Source organism: Bos indicus x Bos taurus, chromosome 25 (genome assembly GCF_003369695.1).
Source record: "Bos indicus x Bos taurus breed Angus x Brahman F1 hybrid chromosome 25, Bos_hybrid_MaternalHap_v2.0, whole genome shotgun sequence".
Taxonomy (NCBI): domain Eukaryota; kingdom Metazoa; phylum Chordata; class Mammalia; order Artiodactyla; family Bovidae; genus Bos; species Bos indicus x Bos taurus.
The window spans coordinates 38,962,469-38,981,459 of NC_040100.1; the positions used below are offsets into that span (position 1 = coordinate 38,962,469).

The following is an 18,991-nucleotide window of genomic DNA, read 5'->3' on the forward strand; positions in this document are numbered from 1 at the left end:
CGCCTGGCAGTCTGCCCGCATCGAGGGAACAGTTTGGTCTTCTCAGGCTGCAGCAGCGCCTCTTCTTTCCCCGTCCAGCTGCAGTGGCCACGGGCCCAGACCCTCTGGCCTGTGTTCCTGGCCGCCTGTTGGGTGGCCTGGGGTGAGAGAAGGGCGCTGATCCTTCATCCCCAGTCTGGGTGTGCAGCTCAGTGTCTCGGTCCTGATGCAGAGGGTGGCGGTTAATAAGATGATGGTAGTGAAGAATGATGGAGCTTTCCGTGGGCACTCAGTGCTGTCTTCATTTTCTTACCCCATCCTTGTTTAAAACTTAAAACTTTGTCAAGGTATTGTTTACACACTTATAAACATTGCTTGTTTTATATGACGCATTTGATGACTTTTGTTAAAGTAACAAGGTCGGGTATCCCACCATTGAGTTTTAGAGCATTTCCATTATCCTGGAAAGACCCCCCTCATGTCCCTTGGCAGTTAATGTGTTTGCCTCGGGCGCTGAAGCCTCAGGCATTCATGGACCTTTCTGCCTCTGCAGGAGGGGCTGTGAGCTACTGTGTGGCCAGAACTGGCCCGCTGCCTGTCTTTGTAAATAGTTTTATTGGAACACGGCCACGCCTCTTCATTGACTTACGGTCTGTGGCTGCTTTTCCCAACAACTGCAGAGCTAAGGAGATGGGTACCGTATGTCCCTCGAAGTCTGAAATGTTTTCTGTCCCGGCCTTCACAGAAAACGTTGGTTGATTTCTGCTCTGTGGACTGGCCTTCTCTGGATGTTTCACATAAATGGATTCACGTTATATGTAGCCTTTCAAATCTGGTCTGTTTCATTCGGCGTTATGTCTTTGCGATCCATCTAATGTGGCCCATAGACGAGTTCTGCTTTCTCATACTTTTCTGAAGTAGGTTTCTATTTTTATTTTTTATCTGACTGCGCCATACAGTTTGCAGAATCTTAGTTCCCCGACCAGGGATTGAACCTGGAACCATGGCAATGAAAACACCAGGTCCTAACCACTGGACCACCAGTGAATTCCCAAGAAGTAGGTTTTTAAATAACCGATTTTTCAGCTAAGAAAACCAAGGCTCAAAGGGATTATTAGGAACTTAGCGATTTTGGCATTGCTGCTGGCAGAGCCAGAGCCAGAACCCAGATATTTTAGGTACACTGCTGTTGGCTTTGTGACTCTTCTTCACAGGGAAGCAGCCCCAAGTTGGAGCTGCATGTAGGGTGGTGAGGGCCCTGTTACTGGAAGCCGGACTGGGCTTTGTTGGTGGATCATAGCATCTCTGTGGCTCCAGCTTTTCAGCACCTCTGCCCAAGGGAGCAGCCTTGCCTGGAAACTGCTCCTGGGGGCGCTTCACTCCAGCTCCTCAGAATCTACCCTCGGGGCACAGGCACTCCTCTCCCCTTTGGGTGCTGGTTGAGGGTAGGGGGGGACTGCAGTGACAGGGGTTTTGGCTGTTTCTCTGACTTTGGGGTGCCCTGCCTTCTGGGACACCTTCTGCCTCTCAGCTCTCAGGTGGCGCTTTGGTCCGGGGAGCAGAAGGCTGGGCAGTATCTGGAGACCGTTTCTGCAGGACTGGGCTGGGAAGCAGTGGCCAGCAGCCTGCTCTGATGTGGGAAAGGCCGCAAGCTGTTGTGTTGAGGTTGTAGGTTCTGAAGCTGGGCTGACTGCCTGACCCTCAGCCTGGCCCCTTCTTAGCTGTGCAGCTCTGGGCAAGTTACTTAACCTCTCTGTCCTCGTGTTTTCATCCTCCACTTGGGGATGAGGTCACACTGCCATCCTGAGGGTCGTTGTGAGGATTTGGTGAGATGGTGAGGATTTGGTGAGATGTAGGACCATGGTCAGGCCACGGTCCTACAGCCTAGCACAGCTGGGTGCCCAGATTGACTGCTGCTCATTCCCTTGGGGAGGCCAGAGTCTACACCCAGCCTGGGCCCTGCCCCGTCCTGTCAGGAGCCCACAGGGTTGGGTGGCAGGGATTCTGTGATCAGGAGTCCAGATTGGGGTTGTCCCAGAAGTGCCTGTCCCTGTCCACCCCTTCTCTTCCTTGTCTCCAGGGTCCGCTGGCCTGGGACGACAGTGTATCTGCTTGGCCCTGCCAGGGAGGCTGACAGGAGGGTGGTCGCTGTGCTCCTTGCCTTGGTGACTCGGGCCTGGCTGTCCTGCTCACATCTCAACCAGCTCTACCCCGCTGAAGCCCCCAGTCTCACTTCCCTTCTGGGCTCTGGCTCATTCCGTGTGCTCCATCCCCCCTCCTCATCCCCCTAGAGCTCAGCAGTTCAGGTTTTTTCAGTTGCAAGGATCTGAGACCAACTCCAGCTTTCATAAGCCACAGAGGGGTTTATTGGGAGACTCTTGGGAAGCTTCCAGAACTGAAGGAGCAACTGGACACACAGGCCTTGGGAGGGTCCTGCTCAGAGCTGACCGCTGCCTCCCGGCTGGCTGCTCTCCACCCGGGCCAGTCCCTAAGGTGCCCTGCCATTCGGCCTCCTGTTCCCGGTCTTGTTCCCTTCAGAGAGAAGCTGGCACCTGGGCTTGGGGCGAGTGAGCTCCTAGCACCCCAGCCCCCTCCTGCCCGGTGCCCTGACCTGTGCCACCCTCAGTGTTCTCCCGGGCCCACTGTGCCCCTCCAGGAAGCCCCCCTCCATGCTCAGCCCTCTTCTGGCTGCATCCGCAGAGAAGTGCATGTCCCTGTGGAGGTGGGGAGGGTCCATGAGCGCTGAGTGGCCTGTGGTCTGTCCTGTTTGTGATTCCCTTGGGGGCTGACACTTGTGTCCGTTCACCTGAACTGGGCTCTGGATTTCGGGCGAATGCAGGTGCCTGGTGACGTGGGGAGCTTCCTACCCATCCTACCAGTCTCCTGCTGCTGGGCCCTTGGCCACTGGGGGCAACAGGGCTCTGGGCCTGTGTCTGGCAGGTGGGTACTGTGGCGTTCGCCCACCATCTCTAGAGTGCACTCCCCTTGAGGATTTCCAGCCTGCCATCGTGTGGGCAGAGGGGTCAGCCCGGAGGCCCTGGGCTGTGGTTCGGCCTTGGGAGAGGGCACAGTGGATTGGAACAGGACATTCGTCCTCGTCTGGCCATGTCAGCTGTTTCTCTCCCACAGACCTGGTCACGGACTTGGACTTCTCCCCCTTCGATGACTTCCTCCTGGCCACGGCCTCAGCCGACAGGACGGTGAGTAGAGCGGCTGGAAGACCTGTTTGAGGCCTTATGAGGCCCAGGGCCCTGCTGGTTCCCAGTCCAACCCCTCCTGCTAAGTCCCGCCCCCGCCCAACATCAGCTTTCGTGTGCCTCCGGGAACTTGCTCTGAGCCAGGGCCGTGACCCATGCCCTGCTGCTCGGCTCCTGCAGACAGGAGGGCCCAGGTGGTGGGAGGCCTGAAGGGAACAGAGCAGAGCACCTGGCTCCCCCACTCCCACATCTTCCCCTCGGCCCCTGAGCCCTCCCCCTCCCTTACCCTGGGGTGGGGGCACCCAGGACAAGGCTGGATGGAGGCAGCGAGACCCCCTCCTGCCCCACGCCAGCCCTGGGCTTAGAGACTCACTCTTTTCTGCAGGTGAAACTGTGGCGACTGCCGTTGTCTGGCCAGGCACTGCCCTCGGGGCCCGGGCTGCTGCTGGGCCCCGAGGACGCCCAGGTGGAGGTGCTGCAGTTCCACCCCACCGCCGACGGCGTCCTGCTGAGCGCGGCGGGCAGGGCCGTGAAGGTCTGGGACGCCACCAAGCAGCAGCCCCTCACAGGTAGGGCCACCGCAACGGCCCCTCCCCGGGCAGCCCCGTCTGGCAGCATTTTCTGTATGTTTGCAATTTTGGTAACGTGAGTTTCAAGACATGTGTTGGGTTTCACACGTGTGTGATATATATGTATATGTAGCTACGTGTATATGTGTGTGTATGTATCTGTGTATTTGTTCACCTGTGTACGTATATATAATTTACAAGACTTGTTAACAAGCACCCTGACCCTCCCCACTTTCCATAGACGTCTGTTTTCACCTCATTTGGCTGTTTTTTCTGCTCTTTCTTTCATATGTCTAAATAACTTCCTTATACTGTTATTTCTTGAATTGTGTGTCATTTCAGTTTTGAAAGCCGACTGCTAATTTCTCCTGTAGGAGATAAGAATTTTGCTGTCTCCACTACTTGCCCCTCCCCCCTACAGAGCTGCTTCTTCATTTCCCCCAGTGTAGTGTCCTGGTTCATTGGACTGCTACAACAGAATCCCACAGACTGGGATTATAACTGGGTTGTAAACAACATTGATTTCTCAGTTTCGGAGTCTGCAGGTCTGAGATCCAGGCACTGGAGAGGACCTGGTTCCTGGTTCGCAGGTGGCCGTCTCTTCACACGGAGGCAGGAGTGAGGGAGCTCTCGGGGGTCTCTCTTCTAAGAGCACTGAGCCCTTTCATGAGTGTGACCTCATCATCTCCCAGAGGCCCTGCTTCCAGATTCCATCCCAGTGGGAGTTAGGTTTCAACCTGTGAATTTGGGGGCACACCAACATTTAGACCACGAATAAGTAGCGACAGCTGTGGGTCAGATTCTTTAATGTTTGAGTGGTTTTGACCCATCAGCATGACCCACCACGGAGCCTAGGCGTTTTCTGTGACAGCATCACCAAATCCTTTCTGTGGAGTCCTCCTGGACAAGCTCATCCCCTTTTTAGGGGAAAGACGTGAAGCTCAGAGAACTGAAGGACAGACTTGCCCTGCAGGGCTGTGCAGACTGTCCAGGGTTGTGCAGGGTCACCATGGTGGTGTCCCCTCCTCTGGGGCAGGGACAAAGGGCCAACAGCATAATGGGGTGTCTGAGGGACCTGCCTTCTGACAGCATCAGTTCCTGAGAAGTCACTCAGTGTTCACCATGGAGCTGTCTTGTGCCCCAAGGGACCTGAAATTCAAGGTGCTCCTCGCCCCCAGCATGCTCCTGGTGCAGTTGAGACCAGCCCGACCTTGCAGTGGAGGTGAAGGCCGCCAGGCGGTGTGTCATCAGGGAGTCACCGCAGCTGTAACTTCCATCTCAGGTCCTTCTCGTCTGCCCAGCACTGTGCCGATGGCTTCACACAGGGGGCTGTTGCCATTCCCGTGTAGTAGCTATGGTTAAATAACGTGACTGAGGCCGCAGTGCAAGCGGGTGACAGGGCTAGGATTAACTTGGGGATAGACCTTGGCATGGTAGTTACCTTGGGCTGCAGAAAGAGTTACCCCCAAACCCAGAGGCTTAAGAGAACTGAAAACATTTATCAGCGCCAGGGATTTGGGAGCAGCTTAGCTGGGTGGCTCTGGCTCAGGGTTTCTCATGAGGTCAGGGGTCCCACTGTCAGCCGGGGCTGCCGTCACCTGAAGGCTGGACTGGGCCAGGAGGATCCGTGTTTTAGGTGGTTCACTCTCGCGGTGCAGGCTATGGGTAGGAGGCCTCAGTTCTCCCCTGTCGGCCTCCCCGTGGGCTGCTTGATCACCCTCACCACATGGCAGCTGCTTCTCCAGGGGACAGTCCCAGAGAAGCAGCAAGGAGGAGGCCACGGTGCGGTTTATGCTGCAGCTTTGGGAGATGCATGCCCTCTGCAAAAAGCCAGTCACCAAGTCCTGCTCACACTCAAGAGGAAAGGACTTGGGCTGCACATTTTGTTCATGTATATTTTACATTTGTTTGGCTGCACCAGGGCTTAGTTGTGGCATGTGGGATCTAGTTCCTTGACCAGGGATCGAACCCAGGCCCCCTGCATTAGGAGTGCCCAGTTTTAGTCACTGGACCACCATGGAAGTCGCTGGGCTGCACATTTTGAAAGGAGAAGGTGTTAGTTTCCTAGGGTTGCCATAATAGAATACCACAAATTGAGGAACCTAAACATAACATTTATTATCTCGCAACTCTGGAGACCAGAGTCTGGAATCAAAGTGTTGGTAAGGTTAATTCCTTCTGAGGCTGCACAGGAGACTCTGGACCAGGTTCCCTGCCCAGTGCTCCCATGGCTCCCATGCTCCGCGGCTTCTAGTGCTCCCATGGCTCCCGTGCTCCATGGCTTCTGGTGCTCCCATGGCCCCAGGCTCCATGGCTTCTGGTGCTCCCATGGCCCCAGGCTCCATGGCTTCCGGTGCCCCGTGGCTCCCAGGCTCTGTGGCTTCTGGCGCTCCTGTAGCTCCTGAGCTTCTCAGCTTCCAGTGCTCCCATGGCTCCCGTGCTCTGTGGCTTCTGGTGCCCTGTGGCTCCCGGGCTCTGTGGCTTCTGGTACTCCCGTGGCTCCTGAGCTTCACAGCTTCCGGTGCTCCCACGGCTCCCGTGCTCCGTGGCTTCCGGTGCTCCCATGGTCCCTGTGCTCCGTGGCCTGTGGATGGCCGTCTTCCTCTGTTCACGTCTTCTCTCTGTGCATGTTTGTCTCTCGGTCTGATTTCACAAGGGCACCATTCATACTGGATCAGAGTCCGTCCTAGCATTATCAGCTTAACTTGATCATCTGCGAAGACCCTATTCCCAAATAAAGTCGCATTCATCGGTGCTGAGGATTGGGACTTTCACATCTTTTGGGGGGAGACACGATTCAGCCTGTAACTGGAGGGGTGTCAAAGAATTTGTGGACACATTTTAAAACTGTCATGCTATTCGGGGAGAGAGTGAGGAGGGCCCAAGCAGGTGCCCAGGGCAGGGGTGTGTGTGACACTTCCATGGGCTGTGTGGCCCACTGCAAGGGAATGGGGAGGCATGTTGGTGGCGGAGTGAGCGAGGTGACCCAGGATCAGGGAGCTGGCTGGGGATGTGGCCTGAGAAGGGTGGGGCTGAATGAAGCCTCACCCTCAACCTGGAGGCCCTGCTGCCCTGGCTCCTGCACAGAAGGCACCCTCCCAGCGGCTGCCCCTTCCCCAGAGATACCCCCAAGCCAGGCCCACCTGCACCCGCTTCCCTGAGACCTTCACTGCCCGGGACAGAGTCGGGGGGACCCTGGACCCCTCCTGACCTTGGCTGCTTCTCTGCAGAGCTGGCGACCCACGGGGACCTGGTGCAGGGTGCCGCCTGGAGCCGGGACGGAGCCCTGCTGGGCACGACATGCAAGGTAAGGGTGGGCGGTGAGACGCGAGAATGTGCCTGCCAGGGCCTGAGGCATGCCCGGCTCTGCCAGGGCCGTCACGTCGCAGAGCCTAGGACCCCAGCAGTACCTGTGAGGCTCCGCGGTACTTGGGGGTCAGCAGAGAACTCAAGCCAGGATGGCTGTTCCTCTCTGCTACCCTCACTCCTCGGGCTCATACTTGTCTCTCGAAGCCCCCGACCCACTAAGGAAAGCCCTGCACTGGCCCTTGGGGGCTCCCGTCATCACCCTCAGCCAGCGCCTCCTGGCTGCTGGCTACTTTGTGACCGTGGCGGAGGGTTGTGTCAGGCAGCATCCACAGCGGGGCACTGTGCCTGCCCCCCTCCCCCAGGCAGTCAGCAGGCCTCAGGATCCTCTGTGACATCAGGTCCTGTGCTGGTGGGGGCGGCCGATGTAGGTCCGGGGATCATAGATGAAAAGACAGTCGTGACCCCTGACGGTGACCCAGGCTGTTTAAAGAGGGATCAGAGGTGCTTTGAGTGGTTGGAGAGGCCAGGGAGGCCTGGCCTCCGACTGGGGGCTGGGAGGGGAGGGCTCCTGGTGCGGGGCCGGGGGAGCAGGCTGTGGCGGAGGGCAGAACCGTGAGCACACCGTCACGCTTGTCACTGTAGAAGCAGCTGGAAAGCAGCGGAGTGTTTAAAGCCAGACAGGGTGGGGTGTGAGGGGAGCAGGTCTGCACCGTGAGGCTCCCCGGCCACAGTGTGGACAGGGGAAGGAAGGAGGGGTGTCCAAAGCAGAGGTGGAACGACCTTCGAGGGAGGGAAGGAGGAGCCTTCTGGGCGGGGGGCGATGCAGGCAAGACAGAATACCCGTGAGGGCTGGGAGGGTCACGAGGCTGGCTCCCCGGTTGCAGGCTGGAGGAGGGCCTGCCCCCAAGACTGGGGTTGGAGGCCCCTGGGACGTCCCAGTGATGTCCGTTGAGTCCAGGGACTGGGCTTTGGGCAGCGGTCTGAGCTGAAGGTGGGGGCCTGTGTTCATGTGGCACCCGCAGAGGGACTGGAGCCCCGAGTGGGAGGGAAGGGGTGAGAGGAGGGAGAGGGAGCGAGGAGGGACAGAACCCCCGAGGAGACAGGGAGCCCCTGGTTGGGGGAGGACGCATCCGGGGCGGAGTCTGCATGGAAGCAGCTGACAGCGTACCCGGGACTCGAGTCTTGCAGGAGCCTGTGGGGTGTCTTCTGCCTGAAGCCGCCCGTGAAGGAAGGAGCCTACACAGGCTCTTATGGGAAGTGTGGCTCAGGCTTCCCAGGGACAGAGGTCGGGGCTACCCAGCTGAGGAGGGGACAGGTGTCCCAGGCAGAGGGACTGACCTAGACACAGTCCTCACAGACACCGAAAGAGACAGGGAGGGAGGAGACATGGAGACAGGGAGGGAAGGGGATTGTCACCAAGTGTTTCCTTTGGATCACCCAAGTACAGTATTTTGCTGTCACTTCAGTCGTGTCTGACTCTTTATGACCCCATGGACTGTAGGCCGCCAGGATCCTCTGTCCATGGGATTCTGCAGGCAACAATGCTGGAGTGGGTTGCCATTCCCTTCTCCAGGGGATCTTCCTGACCCAGGCAGGGATCAAACCTGCATTGGCAGGCAGGTTCTTTACCACTAGCACCACCCGGGAAGCCCAAGTATAGTGTTGGGTTGACCGAAACGTTATATCTGGGTTTTTCCATAGCATCTGTTCTCTTTTTTTTTTCCCCTTAATATTTATTTATTTATTTGGCTGGGCTGGGTCTTAGTTGTGGCATGTGGGATTTTTAGTTGGGGGCTGTGGAATCTAGTTCCCTGACCAGGGATCGAACCCAGGCCCCCTGCCTTGGGAGTGCAGTCTTAGCCACCGGACCACCAGCAAAGTCCCTCTGTACATAGTATCCACATTACTCTACCCTGTACTTTTTTTTGTCCAGCATAATAATCATTTTTTCTTTCAGCTTATCAAAAATTTAAGGCATGTCACAGGAAACATTTTATCGCATAGATTCAGTTTGCTTAGTGGAGCGCCTGCTCTCAGAAGTGTGGATCGCTTCTACTTGGCCCCACCGTGTTACAGGACTATAACATTTGGATGTATCTCTATAAAGGGTTGTTTCCCTGTGTTCTGTGACTTCCTTAGCTTGGAGCAGGGGCAGACTTTTTCTGTGAAGAGCCTGGTGGTAGAGACTCCAGGTTCTGCAGGCCAGACTGTCTCCCTCAGTGCCGCCTGGTAATAACGCGGCAGCCGTGGACAGTACATGTGTGACGTGACAGCTGCAGCCTCGTGGCCAGTCCAGCCTGTGGCCTCTGCCCCACGTCCCCTCGGCTCCAGGCCCCCACCCCAGCCCCAGGCAGGATGTCTGGGGAGCAGGTGTCCAGGGGCTGGACATGGGTCATTTCCTGTGGAGCAGCCAGAGGTGCCAGCCCTCCCCGGAGCTCATGGCCCAGCTGGGCCTGGTGTGAACCGGACCGCAGTGTGGTTGGAGCCCCCAGAGGGGTCACAAATGAGGCTGCAGAGGGATTAATCGGGAGGCAGGTGTGTCTCCCGGGGGTCCTGCCGTGTTCAGAGGCCGCCAGTGAAGGCGTGCGGCCACGGGGAGGGGAGGGTGGGCTGAGGGCAAGTGAGGATGTGTTTTGAAAGGCATTAGGCACCCTGGCTGGGGGCCTAGCATACGGGGTGACCTGATCAGATGGCGCTGTGGGGGTGGGATGATGGCGAGGAGCACGGCGGCCTGCGAGAGGGCAGGACAGTGAGGAGTGACTCCCTTGGGAGGGACTGCCAGAGCCCAGGAGAACCTAGAGAACCCCAGGCGGAATGAGAGCCTCCGGTCTGGGGCTTGTGTATGGAGGGCTTGGGGCTGCATGGGAACTGTCCCTATTGAGACAAGGGGCTCACACTGTCCCCACGCTGACCGTGTGTGTGGCTGTGGGTGGCGATGCGGGAGGGGTGACCGCTGTGGGCCCTCAGCATCCAGGGCTGAAGGCTCTCACTACCCAGCCTGCGGCCAGGCTACCCCCGAGGTACCACCCCCAGGGGCTCCCAAGCTCCAGACTGGCCTCCTGCTTTGCCAGGGTGGAGGTAGGGGGGTGTTGTCCAGCCCCTTCTCCCCAGCGGTCTGAGCTCCATTTAGCATCAAAATTGGGTGCGAACTGGGGCAAGTGGAGAGAGAAGATCCATCTAGTCATAGAGCCCCACTTCCCCATCGGGTCCCAAGGCGGTGACTCAGATCCTTGCCTACTTGGTGTCTTCATGGGGAGGATTGGTGGGGCCATCCAGCTCCGAGTCTGGTGGAACTCTGGCCCTCTGCACCCGGAGCCCAAAGGCGCAGGGACAAGAAGCAGAGATTGCCCAAGGGCATCGCTGGGGTGGTGCCCGGTGGAGGCCCCCCCGCCCCCTCAGTTGCTCTGCCTGTGGTTGCTCAGTCCAGCTCTGCGGGCTGGACCCCGCAAGCCCCTTCCTGCTCTCCTCCCAGCTGCTGCCACTGTGGGAAAGAAAAAGTGGCCGCTAGGGGGCACACTGCCCCCACAGATGGTGGACGTGTCCAGCTAGGCCCCCTCGGCAGGGTGGGCTGAGCCCGTGAGCCCAGTGCTGTGCTGACCCCGCTGCCCAGCCCTGCAGCCCCCATCAGCGCTGCGCCAGCCCCCAGTGCCCTGTCTGAACCCTGGTCTGGACCTGACACTGGGATTCTAAACTCCATGGCCCAGCTCCCCAGGTGCCTCTGACCTCTGAGAATTGCTGCTGTCACACCCAGCCCACCCTGGCTTTTCCCAGGTCATGGAGCACGTGAGTGGTGGAGCTGGAGTCCTAACCCTGGCCCTTTGGTTGCCACGGTGGGGGGAGTGCCCTTTGCTGCCAGGAGGCCTTCTCTCTTGCCTGTCACCTCGAGATCCAGTCCCTGCCACTGCTTGACCCGCCCTCCGTCTGGCTCCTGCTGCTGTCTCTGTCCTCAACCTCCGGTGGTTCTTTCCTGGCCCCCGCTGTCTTTTCTGAGTCTATTGCTGTCTCTCTCTGTGTCTCTGTTTTTCCCTATTCTCTCTGTCTCTCACTGTTCTTTCTGCCTCTGTCCTGTGTCCCTCACTGGCCCCATCTGTCTGATCTCTGTCTCTAAGCAAACTCGTCCCGAACCTGAGATTGTGGAGTGGACAGTGCCTCAGGGTTAATCCCTGGACTGTGCCTGGTGCCCACCTGGCACATAGCAAGGGCTCAGTAAACTACAGCCGCAAGGCCGTGCTGGGCGAGACCCAAGAACCCTGGGACCCTGCCGGGTGTCAGGAAGACGTGGCTTTCAAGGACTTTCCAGGCTGGACCCCTGCCTTGTCCATCTGTGTGCTTGCCCAGTCCCCCTCATTTATGCCATGCCCTCCCCACATGACTTTGTCTTCCCTACACATCATGTGCCAGCAGACTCCCGTCTCCTCATGTTCGATCATGCTCTGTCCTCTTCCTTGAATGCCTTTCCCTTTCCAGCCCAAGCTCCACTTGTCCTTTGGGCTCAAGTCAGGTCTGGTTCCTCCCTAGAGTTACCTGTGACCACCTCTGAGTGGCAGACACCAGCACTGTCTGCATCCCAGGCACCCGGGAGGGACCAGGCAGTCAGGGCCGGGAGTCGTATATCCCCTTCCATCCCCGCTCCATCTTGCATCAGTGAGGTACTGTTGTTACAGTTAAACCAGTGTTGCTACAGTAACTAAAGCCCACAGTTTACATTAGGGTTCACTCCACGTACTTCCTGTGGGTTCCCACAAGTGCACGACATCATGTGTCCCTCATCACAGCATCACACAGGATAGTTCTGCTCCTCTAAGAAAGTGGCCCGTGCTTAACCCGTTCAGGCCTGCCTGCCTCTTCCCAGACCCCCAGCAACCACTGATCTTGGATGTTGAGTGTCACATAGGTGGAATCATGGAATGTGTAGCCTTTCCAGATTGAATTCTTTCATTTACTTAGTAATACGCATTTATGTATGGGTCTTCCCTACCTTTTTGTGGACTGATAGCTATTTTATAAATTTTGGCGTAAAAACATATAAAGTTTACTACTGTAACCATTCTAAGTGTACAGTTATCATATTAAGTATTTTACATTGTTCTGAAGTTGGAACTCTGCACCCATTGAACAACTTCTCTTTGCCCCCTTTTCCAGGCCCTTGTAATCATTTTACTTTCCACACCTAGGAATTTGACTACTTTAAACACCTCATATAAGTAGAATCATACACTGTTTGTCTTCCTGTAACTGACTGACTTTATTTAGCATAATGTCCCTCAGTAGTGTTAGTCGCTGTCGTGTCTGACTCTTTGTGACCCCATGGACTGTAAGAATACTGGAGTGGGTTGCCATTTCCTTCTCCAGGGGATCTTCCTGACCCAGGGATTGAACCCAGGTCTCCTGCATTGCAGATAGATTCTTACTCTGAGCCACCAGGGAAGCCCGTAATGTCCTTAAGCTTCCTCTGTATTATAGCATGTGACGTAATTTCCTTTTTCATTCTGAATAATGTTTCACTGAATGCGTTTTGTTTATCCATTCATCAGTCAGTGGACCCTTGGATTGCCTCTGGATCTTGGATTTTGTGAATAATGCTGCTATGAACATGGGTGTGCAAGTATTTCTTTGTGACCTTGTTCCCAGTTCTTTTGGGTTTATACACAGAAGTGGAATTGCTGGATCATATGGTAATTCTATTTTTAATTTTTTGAGGAACTGCTTGACTGTTTTCCGTATCATCTGTACCGTTTTATATTCCCACAAACAGCGCATAAGGGTTCCAACTTTCCACATCCTCACCAACACTTGTTATATTCTGTTTTTTTTTTTTTTTTTAATTAATTCATTTATTTTTGGTCACACCCAATGGCATGTGGAACTGGCCCAACTAGGAGTCAAACCCATGCTCCCTGTATCGGAAGGGTAGAGTCTTAAACTCCCGACCACAAGGGAAGTCCTATTCTGGGGTTTTTTGACAGCAGCCATTCCGTTGATGTGAGATGCAAAATCTTAACCATGATTTTAATTTCTGTTTCTCTGGGGATTAATCGTTCAACATCTTTTCACATGCTTGTTGGCCATTTGTGTATCTTTGAAGAAATGTCTATTGAAGTCCTGTGCCCATTTTTAATTGGATTATTTGGGTTTTTTTTGTTGTTGTATGAGTTCTTTATATTGTCAAACGCAAGGTCACCGAGGTTTTCTCATATGCTGTTTTCTAGAGGTTTTCTAATAAAGGTTTGCGTGTTAACGTTTAAGTCTATGACCCAGTCTTAGTTGATGTCTGTGAATGACGTAAAGTCCGTGCCTAGATTGACACCCAGTCCCACACCTGTGCCTGTGGACACCCAGTTCCAGTGCCATTTGTTGCAAAGACTGTCTTTTTGCTCCTGTGTTGAAGACCAGCTGGCTGTGGCTAAGGGGGTCTCTCTCTGTGCTATGTTCTGTTCCGTTGGTCTGTTTGTCTGTCTTGTGTGGACCCACACTGTCCTGACTCCCAGAGCTCTAGGATATACTCCAGAGCAGCCATCCTCCACCATTGTTCTCCTCCTTTTCTGCTGTGTCGACATTCTGAGTCTCTTCCCTGTCCACATAAAGTTCAGAATCAGTGGGTTGATATTCACAAAGTAACTTGTCAGGATTTTCATTGGGATCGTATTGAATCTGTGTGTCAAGTTGGGAAGAACTGATATCTTGACAATACTGAGTGTTCCTGACTGTGAACACGGATTAGCTCTCTGTTTAATTCTGTGATTTCTTTCATCAGAGTTTGATAGTGTTCCTTGTGTACATCTTATACATATTTTGTTAGATGTGTAGCTAAATATTTCTGGGTTTTTTTGGGGGGGGTGCTGATACAAGCAGTATTGTTTTTCATTTCGAATTCCAATTGTTCATTGCTGGTTGATTGTTGTTTGAAGTAAGAAAATATGAACTATGCTGATTGAAACAAAGGGGAGCCATGCTAAGATGTAAAAAGGAAAAGCTGACCGCCCCTCACCTGCCTCAGCCCTGGTTCCCAGTGTTAACACACGTCCCGTGCCTGTCAAGACCTTTCTCCTTACTCAGCACTCTTGCAAAACATACAGGAATGTGGTCAGGCAAATGGAGGTTTTGTTTATTTTTAACCACAGTAGAATGACACCACCACGAATTACTGGGCATCTTCCCTTTTGCATTTAACAATTCATCACGGCCAAGCCTGTAAACAGTCAGTGGATATAGATTCTGTCCCCCTCCCCCAGTTCTTTATGCATGTGTGTTTGTGTACACGTTCACACACACACACACGCAGAGAGATTGTTCCACAGAAATAAAGCTGTTTAAAGCATGGGCATTTTATTTTGTTTTTTTTTTTTTTTTCTTTTTCTATCTGTTCCCATCCCCACCCTTGGGTATTCTGAACCAGTAACTGCATGCTGAGTGGACAGATGTGTAAGCTTGCCGTCCTGGTTAGACGCCAGGTTCAGTGTAGAAGTGATGTTGTCCCATGAGCCCCTCTAGCCTGGACAGTCCCAGACACGGGTGGCAGCTGGGAACCTCGAGTTGGGTTCTGGGCTTTGGTTTCTCTGTCTGTGACAGGGTCGTGGAATAGCACAGCTTCGCAAGGTGGTTAGAAGATGGGGTGAGGTCATATGCATAGGAGGTGCTCGGGGGTGAGGTCGTATGCATAGGAGGTGCTCGGGGGTGAGGTCGTATGCATAGGAGGTGCTCGGGGGTGAGGTCGTATGCATAGGAGGTGCTCGGGGGTGAGGTCGTATGCATAGGAGGTGCTGGGGGTGAGGTCGTATGCATAGGAGGTGCTCGGGGGTGAGGTCGTATGCATAGGAGGTGCTCGGGAAATGTGAACCCTTGTCACTGGGTTCTCTGTCTGGCAAGGGGGCCTGCCCCTTGCTGTGAGGAGGAGGAACCCGGGCTGGAGAGGGGTTGTCTGCTGGGTAATGCCTCACCCTGTGTACTACGGGAGGACCATCAGAGCCTGGGGTTGGGGGAGGCTGGCCTACCTGCCCCCAGAGACCCTCCCTGCCCTAACTGTGCTGTTTTCTCTTCTCGGCTTTTCCAGGACAAGCAGCTGCGTATCTTCGACCCCAGAGCAAAGCCCGAGGCCGCCCAGGTGAGTCGTGTGGGCAGCAGGGCTGGGTTGAGGCTGCAGCAGTGTGGGCAGGGCAGCCGGCCTCTGGCACACAGGTTCTGCCATGCCCATGCCCTGGCCCTGGCCCGGCGGGCACATGAGGGTCACCTGGGTGGTGGTTCCTGCTGCTCAGGCTGTTTCTGGGAAGCGTGTTGGACCTTGGGAAGGGAAGGTCCAGCTTTGACCACAGGGTGGGGCGCAGCCAGGCTGCCCACAGGCCTTCCGTGGAGCCATCCTGTGGCTTCAGGAAGCTAATTTGAGAGGCCAAGTTCCTCTTCTTTGAGACCCTCATCCCCACCCAGCTTTCCTGGTACTGTCAGCGGAGGTTGGCCACAGAGGAGCAAAGAGACCCAGCCCCTGCTCTCTGCACCCCTCCAGGTCCCGGGCCCTGAGTGTGTTTGGTCCAGTGTCCCAGCCAGTGCTGGGGGGCCTGCCCAACCCATAGGCTGTGGGCCCTGAGCATGTTTGGTCTGTGTCTGGCTGTGCACAGGTGCGTGTGGCCCCTCAAGTTCCAAGAGGGAGGCCGGGCTGCGGGTTCATGCTGCAGGCACCGAGCCACTGGGGACTTGTTCAGTCATTCGAGGGCAGCCCGCTGCCAAGCACGGAATGTTCTGCAGTGAATAACACAGGGCAGTTGCTGGGGGCTTCTCTTGTGGGAGTGCTTTGACGCTTCCCTGGGGAGCTGGCTCGGGGCAGAGGCTGGGGTGATGCTGCGGACAGCCTGGGGCAGGACAGGCTGGCCCAGGAGCCCGAGCGAGGGGCCTGTCACCTGTATTGGGGGAGCCGTTGGGGTTATAAGGCAGCAGTGAGGTGGATGGGTTTACATTTTTCAAAGTTTTTCTAGAAGCTGAGGTGCTATCTTTCCCAAGGAAGGTGCAGTGCAGTTCAGGGTCCTGGCACCAGCTGGTGGGAAGAGCTCCCCAGCGAGGCCCCAGGCCCAGCACAGATGCCTCAGATCCGTATCTAGGGCCTGTTCCCCGCCCGAGGTCAAGGCTGAACCACCAGTCTAACTCCAAGCAGCAGTAGCCAGGGGGCTGTATTCCCTGAAACACACACACACAACACACAGACACACACACACACATCCACCAGTCTAAACCCAAGCAGCAGTAGCCAGGGGGTACATGCCCCCGACCCAGTACGCACACACACACACACACACACACACACACACAGTTCCCCAAGGCGCACACGCACACATACCCCTTCACACAGCCAGCTGCAGCTCTTTGCCTAGGACAGGGCGGTCAGCTCCACCTCCAACTGGACAGCCACCTAAAGGAGGCCCCGTCCTGGCAGGTAAGCCAGGCCCAGCAGAAGTGGCTTTGGCCCCACCCTGGCCGTGCTTCCACCCACAAGGCTGGCCCCTAGTCCTTTGGCCTCATCGCCCTGTGACCAGTGGGCCAGCCGTTTGAGCCTCAGGGCAGCCTGAGCAGCTAGCCTCCCTGCAGCTTTCTGCGGCACACCTCCAGTGTTTGCCCGAAGAGAAGGACCCGGCTCGGCTCGAGGAGAGAGACAGGACACTGTCCGCTCAGCTTTCTCCAGTCACCCTCTCCTCGCCAGGGTCTGTGCAGGCCCCGGCGCAGGGCACCTCCATCCCAGCCCCAGCCAGGCAGCGCCCCTGGCCCATCCCCCAGCTGAGCGCTTTCCTCCCCTCCGTCCCCCCCAGTGAGGGGGAGGCGGCAACCGGCACTGAGGTGGAGATGCAGTGGCCGCCGTCCAAGGGCTGCAAGTTCAGTGAGGCGGGGGGAGCCCCCCTGAAGGGGGTTTCTGGGCCGAGGAGACCTGGGAAGAGCGTGGGTGGCTGCCACCCCCTCGCCGCTCCTGAGCCGGTGCCTGTGCTCGGCCCCTCAGCCTGCGGGCGTGGGGGCAGCGGGGCCTGGAATGCCGCCCTCTGCCCAGCCCTGCCCCCCGCTTCCGCCGGGGCATCTGGCCCGCACCTGGCTTCCATTAGGAAAACCGCTGCTGGCGGCCGGGTTGGCGTGAGCCGAGGGGCCAGCTTGGGGGAGAAGCCTTCTGGGAGCACCTCCTCCCGGGACCCTCCTCGCCCACCAGAGTGGGCACTGCCCTCCCTCCGGCCTCTGCCCCTCCTGCCCCCCGGGCCATCCCTGTGGGCTGGGACCTGGGGGCTCCTCCCCCTACTGTCTTTTCTGGGCCTGGCCCCTGGCAACCGGAGCTTGGAGCAGGAGATGCTTGGGCGGCTCCCTCCTGCTCACGCCCCCTGCTTTGTGTTTTGGGTCCATTGATGACGGATTACTGTGTCCCAGGCCCTTGGTGTGCACAACCTCCTTCCACTCTCCTGAACATCCTGTCAAGTCAGCCCTTTGGTCACTTTTGTCCCCAGGGTTACAACAGCTCACGGCAGAGGCAGGTTCGGTCCATCTGACTCTGGAGCCCCGGGGCTTCAGAGCCCCTTCACTGTGCCAGGGCCCCAGGGGCTGGGGAGAGGGGGTGGCTGAGGCCCTGAAGCCACGGCCATGCCAGGGAAGGTAGCTGCTGTGGTGAGGGGGTGCCCAGGGATGGGGAGGCTTGGGCTGGCCGGTCTGGGCAGGAGCAACCAGAGGACCCCTGGTACAGACAGAGGCAGGTCTGGGGGCTGGCATCGTGACTGAGGAGGGGCACGGGTGGGTGATGGGGGGGTCTTACCACTGGAGGAGGTCCCCTCACCCCAGACCAGCTCAGGGCTGCTCCTCCAGCCGCCCTGCCCCTCACAGGAAGCGTTGCCGTGGCGACAGAGAGGGGGTTTGGCGGCACTGCAGCAGCTGGAATGCCGGGTATGCGCCGGAGCTGGGCAGGCACTGCCTGGCCGCAGCCCTCCTGTTCTCTCCTTGGGGCCAGGTGTGGGGGAGACATGGACGGAGGAGGGGGGACTCCTCCGACTGCAGGACACCCAGCCATCTGTGAGAGGGGAACCCCAGGGCCTGGCCCGCAGGCTTGGCTCACCGTCAGGGGCTCCGTGTGACGAGGCTGGGTCCATGCTGCCGCCTGCCCTCTGCCCCAGGAGTAGGAGAACCTGGGGATCCCTAGGGGAGGCTCCTCCTCCCAAGTCCCGCTGAGGTCAGCAGAGAGCTTGCCAGGTTTGAAAACGAAAGTCACTTCAGACCTCTGGGACAGAGGCCTCTCCTAGTTGCTGGGGCTTCTCGTGGTCCCTGGGCAGACTGAGTTGAGTGTACCCACAGCAGGCGCGCTGGGCCCAGGCTAAGCTCCGACCTGGCCTCTGCTTCCTGAGTGCTGTGCTCTCTGAGGCCCGAGGCGGGGATAGAGAGCCGCGGGGCGAGCTGGATGGGCCTGTCCACACCGCCCTGCCTGTCGCCGCCTGCTTCCCCAGGGTGACAGCTGGACACCCGAGCTGCCTGGTGGGGGTAGCCGGCTTGCCGGGCAGCTCCTGGTCTGGGTGCTGTTGCCTTTGGTCGAGCCTGTCCCCTCGCCGGTCCTCCGTCAGCTCCGTCTACTGAGAACAGGAAAGGTGGTGGGCGGGCGACTGCCCTGCTGGGTCACTGGGGGCAGATGGCTTCCCCTCTCTGTGCCTTTGGTTTCTCCAGGCCTGGAATAGGAAGGTGGGAGACACAGGCCAAGGAACGTTCTGTCCAAACCTGTGCCTCTAGAGGGAAAGGCTCCCCCACTGCCCACAACCTCTGCAGACCCTGGGTGCCACCGCCTCCCCTGAGACCCCCTCCCCTGAGACCCCCGTGCCGGCCTCCTGAGTCTCCGAGGCCCCATCCTTCGCAGATGCCGGTCCCCACACTGGCTCGCGCCCGTCGATCTTTCACGTCTTTCAAACCCTAGCCCTTTCCTCAACTGTACTTCGTGTGCCCCAT

General features: G+C 57.1%; 1 protein-coding gene across 2 annotated transcripts in view; it reads left to right on the forward strand.

The window, feature by feature from the left end:
* LOC113883894 (coronin-7) overlaps positions 1 to 18,991 on the forward strand; it is a 53,063-nt gene that overhangs the window by 3,941 nt on the left and 30,131 nt on the right. For both annotated transcript variants that reach the window (XM_027528037.1, XM_027528039.1), the window contains exons 4-7: positions 3,109 to 3,179; positions 3,562 to 3,745; positions 6,976 to 7,052; positions 15,105 to 15,155. In XM_027528037.1, the coding sequence (XP_027383838.1) occupies positions 3,109 to 3,179; positions 3,562 to 3,745; positions 6,976 to 7,052; positions 15,105 to 15,155 (383 nt within the window). The remainder of the gene's footprint in view (positions 1 to 3,108; positions 3,180 to 3,561; positions 3,746 to 6,975; positions 7,053 to 15,104; positions 15,156 to 18,991) is intronic.